General features: G+C 37.1%; 1 protein-coding gene across 2 annotated transcripts in view; it reads left to right on the forward strand.

The window, feature by feature from the left end:
• Positions 1 to 14,047, forward strand: part of LOC145694399 (cilia- and flagella-associated protein 251-like) — a 142,513-nt gene that overhangs the window by 64,571 nt on the left and 63,895 nt on the right. For both annotated transcript variants that reach the window (XM_081770578.1, XM_081770579.1), the window contains 3 exons: positions 370 to 478; positions 2,796 to 2,926; positions 11,152 to 11,300. In XM_081770578.1, the coding sequence (XP_081626704.1) occupies positions 370 to 478; positions 2,796 to 2,926; positions 11,152 to 11,300 (389 nt within the window). The remainder of the gene's footprint in view (positions 1 to 369; positions 479 to 2,795; positions 2,927 to 11,151; positions 11,301 to 14,047) is intronic.

Consider the following 14,047-nt stretch of genomic DNA (forward strand, 5'->3'; position numbering starts at 1 on the left):
CTACTAAATTATGGTGTTACTCTATTTAGGACCAACCGGCCTAAAGGAGTAATTATCATAAAACAAGTGGTTTTACAGTCCGGCATTTAACTAGCGTCATGAGGACAATTGAGGAGATACCTGAAAGAAATAGGTAGCGAACTCCGGGCAAGAAAATCAGCCGTAACGACAATGGCCCTCTCGATGTATTAACCAACACTTTACTAATTTCAAATCCCCGTTTGGTCAATTTAAGTCCTTCGGGAATTCTTACCAGGAAATTTAAATTTTGCTTTTTAGATCTAAACGGTGAGCTTGATAGCAATGTTTAATTTTAATTTGAACAAGAAAAGTCATTTAAACTGAATCATTTGTTTTCTTTTTTTTAAGGTTTGAGTACTGGTTATTGTGGCTACGTAGACTTCGTTCATAGTCAGCTCACAGAAATTTTACCATCTACGGAGTACTCGATTTGTGCGTTGGCATGCCACCCATCAAAGTATGTACATCATAAATAAGTTTAATTACTCTTAATAAGTGATGTAATCATTAATGAAGCTTTTTTGTAGAAGGAGATAAAAGAAAATGGAGTCTCAGTATCGGAACATTCTAGAATAGCTGTTAATATTTATCCTTACTTTCAACATCCTTAAACAGCTCTAGATAAATACGAGGGTGGGCTGATAAGTTCTCGGTCTGACCCAGAAGGACTTGAACTGTAGGCATGAAAGTGTGAGGCTATTCAACATAGTCCCCTCGAAGGTCAACACACTTGGCACTATATATATATATATATATATATATATATATATATATAACTTAAGGTCTGCAAAAGATTGTTCCGCAGCTGTTATCACCTCATCACTGTGAAATTTCTGTCCTTTCAGTGCTGTTTTGAGTTTTGGAAACAGATAATAATCAGAAGGGGCAAGATCTGACGAGTAAGGTGGATGGTCAATGCACTGGAACCCTAGGTCACTCAGAAAATTCATTGTTCTGCCAGCCTTGTGAACGGGAACATTGTCCTGCAAGAACAAGACACCTCGTGTCAACTTTCCCCGGCGCTTTTCTTTAATAGCGTCCATTACCTTCGCCAGCAGACTGCAGTAATACTCTGCAGTTATGGTTTGGCCCTTAGTAGGGTTTCTTCGGCTAAAGTCTCTGTGGAAAGTTGAGCAGACAAGCAGCGGTTTGTACAGAAAACTCTCCTTGATTTTGAAAAAATTAAGTTAACATGTGTACAGTATTTTTTCTGTTCATTATAAGATTTGTATGTTTTAATTTGTAGTAGAAATTATTAATTTAAATTGACAAAGGTACGTGCAGCATCTAATTTTATCTCAGTATGTCCATTATATGCATGCACTTTTTGTTGCATAGATGTACCTTCTTTAAACGGAAACCTATCTTAAACGAAAATTTTTGTGAGTCCTTTCCGATTTCGCTAAAGACACGTTTTGGCATATATTATATGCTTTTATTTTACGAAATACAAAAATACAAGAAAATAATATAACAAGGAGACAAGAAAGGTTAACTATGTCCCTTTTCATTAAATCCTCACACATAGCATGTGTCGTGATCTAACCCCACACCTTTGTCAACTCGAGCATTAAAGCAAGGAAACATCTGTTTTAGTTTTGATTGATCAGTCAAATCTAACATTAGCATATACGTCCATTTAGGTCATAAAGTTGTTCTTTTTCAATATTACAAATGACGTACACTTTAATACTCGAACTGCAAAGCGGAAGAATAAAGTATTTCTGATTTTCAACCAATTTCCGTCAAAAAGAAGTTTTAAGAAAGAAAAAAAAACTTAATTGATGTCGCTTGAACACCTGGTACATTTAACAAGTTATCGCCGCTATTATGTTTAAACACATTTCACTGGAATAACAAACAGGTTGAAATTAACAAACATGCAGAAACATGTTTGCCTTTTGTCCTCCCTTGTAGACAATACAAAAGAACCCTACCCCCCCCCCCCCAAAAAAAAAATCTATAATTTCCTTTTAAACGTAGTAGAATTAGTTTTGTCTTATACCATTTAACTAGTTTTTTTTTTTTTTTTTCAAGATTATTAATTTATAATGTCTTGCCTTATCTCAAGCTACATTCTGACTCAGTCTAGGGGGTTGCGGTGGATGACGTCACTGTAAAGCCAACAAAACAGGCAGGATAGGAAACAGACAAGAAAAGCTGCGTTTCCCAAACTAGAATTCGCGTGTCCAATGCAAAATAAATTTTTTTTTTCTCTTTCTTACATAAGTAACTTCATCACACAACTTTTCTTATAATCCGGTGGCTCGGTGGTAGAACGTTTACTTCTAGTGCTTGGGATCCCTGCTTCGATCCCAGCTTGCGCCAAGTGAACCTTGTGGTGGACAAACACCGTGTGCGTGGGTTTTCTCGGGGTTACTGTTTCCTCCTACTTTATTCATTCCACAATTGCATTTATTTCTGATCATTACCGTCTCCTTTAGCCTAGCCGGCATAATCGTGGGACATAAAATTTAAAGATTTCATTTCGTTTTGTTATGATCCATATTTTCATTGAAAGTAATGTTCTTTCAGTTTAACTGCTTCTTTCATATTTCTAAAATTAACACTAAAAATCCGCCTTTATACCTGCAAAGAAACTAAATCATACTGACCGGCATTAACTAATAATATTTATCACCCTTGTATTATTCAGCAACTTCAGCAACATACCTTGTACTTGTATGTATGTATGTTGAAATTTTTTTGTGTATCATTTATATGAAATACCTACCTAATACGCATGTGAAATTTACGTCACGATATCTTTGCAGAACCCAAGTGGCCTATGGCACTTCAGTAGCTATTTTATACTTATACGATTATGAGACCAAGGAACGTATTTTAGAAGAAACATTGCCAAGAAAGCCAGCACAAGTTACAGCTTTGAAATTCTCGCCATCAGGTAAATATGTTTAAATATTTCGAGAAGAAGTTAAAAAGTAAAGGGACTTCTGAGGAAAGGTACATTTATTTTAATGATAGAAAACTGAAACATACATTATTTTTCTACATAATCTCTCTGCACTCTGAGAAAAGGTACATTTATTCTAATGATAGAAAACTGAAACATACATTATTTTTGTACATAATGTCTCTGCACTTAAACGCTTTTTTCCCGTTTCACAAGGTCTTTTAACCTTGGGAAAAAATATTTCTGTTGCACTTATAACCAATTTTGCACCGCATCAATGATTTCTGCATCGGTTGCAAATCTTCTTCCCCTGAGCGCTTCTTTAATGGTCCAAATATATGAAAATCGCTTGGAGCCTGATCTAGACCGTATGGTGGACTGTATCACCATACGCTCAACGACTTTCAAATTGTCGTTGACGTCGATGGCCTGTCCGATCTTTGCTCGTCACATAGAGAAGTTCTTCCCTGTTTGAAACGCTCTATCCATTCGTAGATCTTGCTCTGCAATAAACAGCTGTCATCATACTGCGCTTGCATTCCACGAATAATTTCCTCCTTGGTGCAGATCGACAATGGAGCTGCCATTTTTAACGGTCTGCTACACTCCAACGACTAACGCGGGAATAAGAGTGACATGTTACATAGAAATATTGCAGACGACACTAGTTCAGCGGTGGATACTAGCAGTGTTACCAAATTCTAGTGCGAGAAATTGCAAGTCCCTGTACTTCTTGACTTCTCGTACGTATTCAGTGCTATTACTTTAGCATCGTGATATCTTCTTTCCGTGTTTTCTCTACACTTTCTTAAACATAATAATTTGTTTCTCTTGCCTGTTATTCTTTCTCTATATTTATTTGTTTATATATTGTAAATCAAATTCAAATCAATTTTTATTTTGTTTCTATAATCACACCTATTGCACCAATTCATAAGTATGAATAAGACTCATCAAATAATAGGGATACATAAACATATATACGAAAGACAGTCAAAAAATTCGTGGAATTCTGTTGTAGCTCCTTATTACCACAATTTAAGTACATATTTACTTAATCGCCATCAAAGTTGGCGTCTTCGGAAGACACTAGAGGTCTGCACGGGCTCGGGACTACAAAGCATATATCATTTCGGGCACGGACCGTGAATTTGTATATATACAACCATATTTCTCAGGCCTTTTCGGGCTTAACTTTGTAAATACTGTACAACGATATATATTGCACCGTTCTTTCTGGAGAACTTTTAAAGTATAACTGTAAAATTAAATCTGTAATTGCTGTAAAAAAAATACAATTTTGCGTTAATTATTAAGTTTCTGTAATTCGGGCTTATTTCGGGCTCATTTGATTATAACATGAGCTCGGCCCGGGCTAGGGCCTAAATGCTAAAACATATTTCGGACTCGGGTCGGGCCTCACATTGTAAATTCACGGGCCGGGCTAAAAATTCCAGCCCGTGCAGACCTCTAAAATACATACACACCTGTTCCACTGCTCTTGCGATAGGTGCAAACACCGATGAAAGGCATCTTTTTGGTATCTTCCGAAGTTCAGCCATCACGTGGGTTTTGGTCTTTTGTACGGTATCGAAACGGGTACCTTTGAGGCGCACTTTTAGCTTTGGGAAGAGTCAAACTGGTGCTAAACTGTTTCTACAGCTATCAAAGTCTCTGAAGCAGATTTTCCCCAATTTACACATGAACTTCATATTTATGGTTTCTCGAACTGCGACATTGTGCCGACTGATCATGTATTCCTCTATTTAGATACGCTAATCCTAAACTGACTGTTATGACCTGTTCACACTTGTCAAATTCATAATTACGCAACTTAAGGAATGTACTGTATGCGATTCATTGTAATTACATCACGAATGTCAAAACTACAATGGCATTCCGGAAACTTTCTGACTGCCCCTTACATACACAATTGTATTTTCAGCCAAATCTAGGGTAAAAAGAAATACAAAAAATACAAATTTTCAATCTTTTCTATAACTATACTCCTGTACATGTCTGAAAATTTGGTCAAAGAATAAAAGCAATGTTCTAACAGATAGCTTTTCGTTAATCTCTTGAATGTTTCTATTTGTTCCGCCATTGAAATGTATTGAAGGTATTTATTATGTAAAGCTGGGTTGCCATGCTGCAAGAGTCTTGTAGCTGTCATTAAAAAAAATCTTAAAACCTTGCAATATTTCTCCATGCAAACGTAGTCTTCAAATGGACATGCAACATTTTTTTTTTTCATCTTGCAAGGAGTCCAATCATGTGCAACTTTCTGGGTCGTCTTGCTTGTTACCTGCTATCGCCCTTCCACTGACATAAACTAAAAAACAGTTTCTCCCGTTCCGAAACGACGGATTCTTTTAAACGAAGAGGGGAAGCGCGCCAAAATACACGTTTTTAATGAGGAGGTTCACTGTTTGTCCACTAGAGTGCAATGCTGCATGGGTGGAGATATCTTTCTTTTTATTTTTTCAGAAAGTTCTAATGTGTAAATAGTAAATAGAAAGTTGAGGCTGCAAGATTTTTTTTAATTACAGCTACAAGATTCTTGCAGCATGGCCTCCTAGCATAAGATATTACCCGAACATTATTGATTTCATTCCAACAGCACTGTGCAATGTTGTTTACCGGGAATTTCTATCCTTACGACTGCACAGTGGTTCAGAACGAGCAAAAAGCTGGCCAAAACCCAATTTTTTAAAATTGCGTTAGAATGACACTGGTTTAGTATATGGGTTACGAAATATCCATACTTTCCTATATACAAATAATGAACACGAGTAACATGTAACGTGTGAGTTAGAAAGAGTGAAAGTTAACCATTGTGGACATATCTGTGAAATAGCTGTCAAATAGAGTATTTGTCATTCAAGTTCATGGTTTGGTATCTGAGAATATGTGGTTACAAGAAACATTTGTTGTATATGACACCAACATACCTCTCAAGTACTGCAACTGTCCAAAGTGGTTACGCAGTATCTTCCATATCTACGTTCCCTCGAACAAAATATGTTAATGTGACAAAATCTACTTTCCTTTACCAAAAGGTCCACAAAACTACAGAGATTTAGTATAGTGCCCAGCGTTCCCCATCAGAGTTATTGAAATGGCCTGAAAGAATAATCCATGATGAATTGTTTTTCAGAAAGTTTACGTGCGAATATGTGCGAATTCGTGAAATACGTGTTCCTTTGTGATTGTGTGTGGTGACAGGACACTGAAATTAATTATTCCTACTTTTTAAGTGCAGGACATCTATAGTTCATAATGATGCTGAGACGCATCCAGATCAATGCGAAAATGAGAGAAATGTAAGGACGTTGTCAAAGGGAACAAACGCGGCATGTCCAGACCTGGGTTCGGCATGTCCAGACCTGGGTTTTGACGTAATTGGACCTTGGTGATCACCCAGCCCACGTTAGTGAAGACATTCGACGAATTGTTTCCAGGTTTTGCAGCCAAATGTACCAAAAACTGTATAAGAGTAGCAGAAACCATGACATCTTCCTAAAGACACATACAGAATGGCTTGATGAGGAACTGACATTTAAATTCCGGAGACAGATGGAACATCGATCAAATCCTGGCGGTTGTTCATCGAAGGATTTCAGAGAATCTATTGACAGAACTAAACGGAGGAAAGCGGAAGATTTACGAGCATCTGCAAGTACGTCGGAACTGACTTTTTCTGCCAAAATGAGGCTTCGGGCATCAGAACAACAAGATGCAGAAAAAGTACTTCGTGAGGTGACAGAAACAACTTCGACTAGAGTTCGTTAGATGAGACAAGCGTTTAGGAGCGCAAAGGACTAGAGCATTTTACCCAAACCGTGCACCAAAGAAAGGGCGCTTGCATTGCTTCTCGATCGTAAGTTAACCAAAAGCCAGTACAACTGTCTACATATTAGTGCCAAAACACGCAACTCAGACATTTATCCAAGTTATCACCAATTACTCGAGGCTAAGAAAGTTGTTACCCGTCAGATGAGAGTATTACTGTTTCAGATGTCAGTGCAGAAATTAAATCGCAGGCTTTATTGTAGAAAAAAGTTGAATGAGTCCAGTGCATCGAACAGCAGATTCAAGATCACCTATCAATTGTGAATGTCAGTGGATTCCAATTTACTGTGCATCACGAGCTCATTCTCACTATGGTAGATGTGAAAGTTGTAATGCACTCCTGAACAACAAATCTCTTCAAAACTGTTATTTTTGCAAAGCATCTCCCAAAGAAATGAACGATTTAGAGAGAGTTTCTATGAAAGACGTAGACACATCCACATTTCTCTTTGGATTGTCAGTGTTACATGCGTACATACGATTTTTTTCAGTACCTCCTTTATATTGTATATAGACTCGATTTCAAGACACGGCAAGTTCGAAAGAAACACAAGGAACTATTGAAATCACGAAAACATGAGTTTCGGAATCAGTTTAGAGAAAATATAGGCCTTAATGTGATAGACCCAAAGCAGAAGGCCGTGGAACAAGCAAAGATGGGAACACTGCTAGAAGATGTTTTGCGGACTCGCACCGATCTTCGCAAACAATGGGGAGATCTGAACAACTGATTATACGTTTTTCGGTGATACTATCTGTAATCAATTCTGGACTTGATATTGATCCCAACGCCTTTGACAGTTATGCACTGGAGACGAACTCGTTGTTCATCTTTACAGTTGGTTCTATGTGTCTGCTAGTGTCCATAAAATTCTTGTTCATGGATCGGCTACAGAATGCCATTTTACCAATAGTTCAGTTTTCTGAAGAGGCACAATAGGGACGGAATAAAGACTTACAAACATTTCGGAAAGATCACTCACGCAAATTCTCTCGCACTATTACGAATCAGGATATGCTGCATATCGTCCCTATTACATCTGATCCCTTTCTTTTGCGTATTAGGCACATGACTACCGGGAAGAAAAGACGTTGCTTCTCACGTAAAGGACGACTGCTGTTAAAGACGTCGGAGCGTGAAGCAGAAGGGGCCAACGCGGCATCCAGCAACCAAAAGAATGAAGGCATTCCATTTTCATTCAGCGATATTGACAGTGATGATTGACATACAAATGTGGTTGACAAAATCAATTCTCGTTTTTCATTTATGTGTGTGAGTGTAATGAAGACTTGTATGTGTCAGTGTAGTGCAGATTTTTTTGTGTGAGTGTACTGATGTAATGCATACCAATACGCAGTACTTTATCAGTATTTGCAAACATTTCCTGCTAACTCTCTCCTGCAGATAAATCTAGTGCAACCGAACGATGAACGTGTTCGTTAATTCTTAGTACTATAAATATACAATTTCCACATATTTGAGGCATTAGAAGCATTTTGTACATTGTTATAAACGGTTATAGGTTTTGGCCAGGTTTTTGATCGTTCTGAACCACTGTGGACTGGTTTGATATTTATGTGTATATGGTGTGTTAAATAAGTCAACGCTGGTTTTAATAAAGCACAACATACGAAATATATACAGAGAGGGTAAAGGCACCTTTTTTTAGTTCTTTGGAAATTGGACTCCACGAGTCATTTATTTTGTTGCCTGTTACGGTAATTTTTCTGTGTGTGCGTCTCGCTTTGTGATTGCATTTGAAATTCGGTCATAGAATCATCTTACTAGATGTTTGATGTTGATAATAAAGACCCAAAACCAATTTCGAACCATAGTGTGTTAGCAGGGCCGGGTCTACCGTATGTGCAATACGTGCATTTGCAGGTTTCGAGGGTCGGCGAAATCTGTCATTACTTTATTATGTAAAATAAACATTTCCTATTGAAAACAGACTTCATGAAGATAGTAGTTAGATTTACTAAGCTGACCTATTTGAATACTACATTCATAGATCATGTTAAGGTCGCATTAGTTTAAGGTCACATGAACAATGCTAAAGCAAATGGTCAAACAAATCCCAGCATGAATTGCTTGATTGTTGTCAAATATAAGATCTCAATTCTCGAACAGTAGCGAATAGTCGAACACCTGTTCCATTTAGTTAGTTATTACAGTTTTGATATGAAAACTAGTCTTGTCTTTGTCGCAAACAAGTTCCTTATCATTGAAGGTGGAAACAATTTTTTTTTTTTTTTAATTTAACAGGTTTAGAAGGAAAATCACTATATAAAAATAAAAGAGCTAGTTTCATTTGAATTGCAAACTGATATATTGACATTGAAGCTCGATATTGAATTGTATAAAAAGGATTACCATCTTTCCTCTGCAGGTGTGTTTGTTTTATCTTTCACTAACATAATAGGTTATTATTTAAAGAAAAAAATAGACACAACGAGATTGTATTTCTAATGTTTAGGCCTTCTGAGTGCGAGAGCTCTTTCCCTCCCCTTTGTTGTTCATGATGGAGTAGCATACTTAAAATCATGGTTTTTAAGATGTGTTCATTCTGGAGAAGGGGGGATGATACCATTGCACGGGGCGGAAAATTTTCTAGGGCCGGTCCTGGTGACAGTGATCGTTGAAAGGACAGTAGAGTGAATTCAGAAAAACCGTGGAGTGACGGTGGAGCTCAACCCCTGCTTGGAACAGCCTATTGCAACAATTACAGTACGATACAAGTTGCATTATCTGAAGATCCACGGTAGGGTTGAAATTTCAAAATCGTTGATAAGCACCAACAATGTGAAGAAAATGCTGCCGAGAACGTTAAAGTATACCGCTGACAGTCGTTTGCTTGATGTGTAGTTACATATAATACTTACATAGTATAATGTTCATGTGTAGACAGGCCTAACTAGTAAGCCTAATACTAAATAGGAAGCTACAGTTTAAATACTGCAGCACCTTGTATATAACAACCTCAAACAGATGCAACAGTAACCAAAAGGTTAAAGAAAACAGTCTCACGGTTAAATTCAATACTTGACTCAGGTATATTCAAAGTCGACTACATTCTTTCTGGTAAATATGGAGTTAAAAAACTAAATAATTAGATTAAAATAAATGTTTTCTATCCACGGGTCGGATGAGGCCTACGGAGGTTCAATGCCTCGTTCACAAAAGCTCTCCACGGACTTCTATCCTTAGCCAGCTGGATCCAGTTTCTACTTTGAACCCCTATTTCTGCGAGATCCATCTTAACATTGTCTTCCTATCTGCGCCTAGGTCTTCCTAATGGTCGTTTTACGATTGGTCTTCCAGTTAAAACTTTGAAATCGATCCTACTTTCTTCCATTCTGGCTACATTACCTGCTCACTTGAGCCCCCTAGACTTGATGACTCTAACAATGTTTGGTAAACCGTATAAATTATGTAGTTCCTCGTTATGAAGTTTCTGCCATGCCCCATTCTTCTTCCTTTTGGGTCCGAATATCGGTCACAGGATCCTGTTCTCAAATATCTTCAGTTCTTCCCTCAGAGTAAGCGACCATGTTTTGCAACTATACAGAGCAACAAGTGTGATTATCATTTTATATATTTTACGCTTCAAATTCCTCGACAGAATTCGCGACGACAAGAGATTTTGAGCTGAATAATAACACGAATTCCCTGCTTTTAGTCGACATTTAATTTCTTCGTGAATATGGTTTTCTTTGGTCTTCCAGTTAAGACTTTGAAAGCGTTCCTGCTTTCTTCCATCCTAGGTACATGACCTGCCCACCTAAGTCTCCTAGACTTGCTTACCCTAACAATGTTTGGTAAACCGTATAAATTACGTAGTTCCTCCTTATAAAGTTTCTGCCATTCCCCATTCTCGTTCCTTTTGGGTCCGACTATTCGTCTTAGGATCTTTTTGTCAAATACTTTCAGTCTACGTTCTTCCCTCAGAGTAAGCGACCATGTTTCGCAATCATACAGAACAACAGGCATGATTATCGTTCTATATATTTATCAAAAATATTACTAAATCGGTGATCATGTGGACATCACTGGTTTAAAATACAAATTGAGGAGACGATACAGAGACACGTAATTTTCTGACCACCAACAGGCTTGTTGATGAACTATAGAGTAAAAGCGTAGTAAAGAAAAGGATGCTTAAGAGAGACTTATTTTGTTTTGTCATTCCCATAATAATTCGAGCATCTAACACTGTGTTACTGATAAACAGCTTTGATTCCATTCAGTTATCCGTTTGTTTTAAGTCTTTTCTTGTGTTATGTATACATAAAGTACATCAGTTTATTTCAGCTATATAGTGTAGATTGTAAACAAAAATTTATCCAATAATTTTCTGTTACAGCTTGGTATCTGGCTGCTGGACTTGAGAACGGTTTATTATGGATTCTAAATACAACACAATTAAGACCTATTAGGCCTCCATTTGAGAACTGCAAAGGACAAATCACGCAAATAATTTTCTCAGATGATTCCGAACATTTAGCTATAAAGGTATCGAGCTATAGTAAATTAAACATATTAATCTTTATACAGGGTGTCCCAAAAGTAATATTGGAAAATGAAACCACAGATTCCTGACACAAAGACAATAAAAAAAAGTTCATATGACATATAATCAGGAAGTGAACAGGGGCGAAGATAGACAGTTTCGAATGGGGGGAGGGGGAAGGAATTTCAGACTTAGAAAATGGAACTTGCCGATTTACAAAACCACATTGAAGATACGTTTGGAACAGTTACGCAACACACCGGGAGTGATGGAATGCATTTGAAACTCACGATTAGCACGTTGCATAGATATGGGAGGATAGCACTTTGAACATCTTCTGTAGGTACGTTTATTGTTAGCACGTATGACCTAGTAGTTTGTAGTGCTATTCTGTGTAAGATACCACGTTACAGATACAGTACATCGTTGTGGATTCTGCCTGTTATTTCATTACATGACACGACTAGTTATACCTGTTCTTATTTCTACCCTCTCTTTGCAGGTTTCTATATGGTATACCATTTCCCATTGCCCCCTAAGATTATGCAACCATGCTAAGTGATTTTTGCTTTGACTCCCATTGTACATGTGCGTGCAATCGTGCCATGAATAACAACCTTTTTTCTGTATAGTTTCCATCTTTACTGCGCCGTTTCATTACCCCTGCCGTACAGACATTCGGTGAATCTTTAAATGACGTGTGGAGAATCTCTGGCGTGTTTATGTAATATGTGTTTAACATGTCAAGCCGATATGATTTTTATGTCTTTTTAAACCCCCTTCCTAGCTCCTATCATTATTCAGCTGGCAGGTGTGAAGTTCCTTTCCCCCCATATTCGAAGCTGTCTATCTCCGCCACTATCCATTTCCGGACTATATGTCATATAAACATTTTTCTTGTTTTGGTGCCAGTAATCTGTGGTTTCATGTTTCACCATTACTTTTGGGACACACTGTATAAACCATTCTTTTAGTGGCAACACACTAGCATGATTTTACTTCCAACTAAAATATTATTTATATTTCGTCATATATTGTGTGACTTCTACAGAGTGTTAAAAACAATTAGGCACCCAGAGTCACCTTAAAAAGTGATAATATTGTTACCTAGGTAGATTGGAATGTTGAATATATGTTTCGAGGCGTAATTTCAAACGTATATCCTTTTATTTGTACCGTTAGTACAGGGTGTTTCAAAATGGACGTCGGGGTTTTAAGGGTTTGTAGTACTTACTACAAATAACTTACAATTATAAATAATACACCAAATAAAAGAGCAACTCAAACAGTTTTGTAGGTACGCATGCGCATGCACTGTTTCCTCTGTCTCCCGTTAGAAAGCGCGAATAGCAAAGATGGCGACTAGAGAGCAGAAAGCTTTTTGTGTTTTACATTTTGCAAAGACTGAATCTGTAGTTATAGTGCAACCGTCTGTGTGGGAAATTTCAAGGAGGAGCATACGACTACATCCTTATCGTTTACAGTTGTTACTTACAAGCCTACAGACTACGGGTCTACTGCAAACTTTGCAAATGAAATATTGCTGCACGACGATGAAGAATTTCTGGATCGTATCGTGTTCAGAGATGAATCGACATTTCACAAATGTCTTTGTGAACTCCATGGGGTCAGCAAATCTCCACGAGATGGTACAGATGCTACAAGACTTCCCTAAATTGAATGTGTTTTGTGCATATCCCGGCAGAAAGTTTATGGGTCTTTCTCGCCTATCGACTGGATGTGTGTAGTAACGAATGGTGCTCACATTGAACACTTGTAGCAAAAACTGTTTAAATTGCTTTTTCATTTGATGTGTTACTTATAATTATACGTTAAATGTAATAAATACTTCAAAGCCTAAAAACCCCGATATTCATTTTGAAACACCCTGTAGTTCTACTCTACATCAGTGCGGTTTCTAGTATAGCGCGGATGACCATTGAACAGAAGATGCATCAATGTGGTAGTAAAGAGAAGAAGCCATTTTGCTTTTGCTTTCACAGGCTTTATGCGAAGATAATAGCAGAATGGAAACCAATGTTCCTTCGTATTTCGGTAGAGTAAAACATATACCTTGATTCTCCTGTGTTATTGATGAGGATCTTTCTATCTTGGATAGAACAAAAGTTGATTTACCACTTGTCAATTGTTTCTTTTTTGACTTTCTTTCATTTTTCCCCATGTAGTTTCATCGTAGCTGCCAACTTAGTGATTTCTTCCTTCTGTCTGGATTAGTTAATTTTAAATTTTATATTAAGGGAGGAGAAAGAAAATATACATAGCATCAATTGGAGCATAGTAACATTTGTACAAACGAAAGATATATATAGTTTTTTGCAAGGCTTTCTTTTAAACATCTCAATTTTAATGAAATACTATTGGAGCTACTACATGTAATATAGTAATATTAAATCGAGGTGATATAATTTTAAGAATACTCTCTTTTCTTTTCTAAATTGAGAAGTTAACGTGAATAACACAGAACCGTGTTAGTCGATATAAATGTACAGTAGATGATAACAACATCTAAGAAAATGACCAAAAAGATCACTACTGACTTGAAAGCACTAAAGTTCTGTGATTGTCTCCAGACATGGACGGAGCAAATTATATAAATATAACTAAACACTTTACTGCGAAGTGTAAAATCCCTTGTTATGACCAACAAAAATTGCAAGTGCTCGAAAAGTGTGCTTTAAAAAATATGCCAGACACTTTCATTATTATGTTGTATATTATTTTAGATGTG

The sequence above is a fragment of the Thermobia domestica genome, chromosome 9 (genome assembly GCF_964235325.1).
Source record: "Thermobia domestica chromosome 9, izTheDome1.hap1.1, whole genome shotgun sequence".
Taxonomy (NCBI): Eukaryota; Metazoa; Arthropoda; class Insecta; order Zygentoma; family Lepismatidae; genus Thermobia; species Thermobia domestica.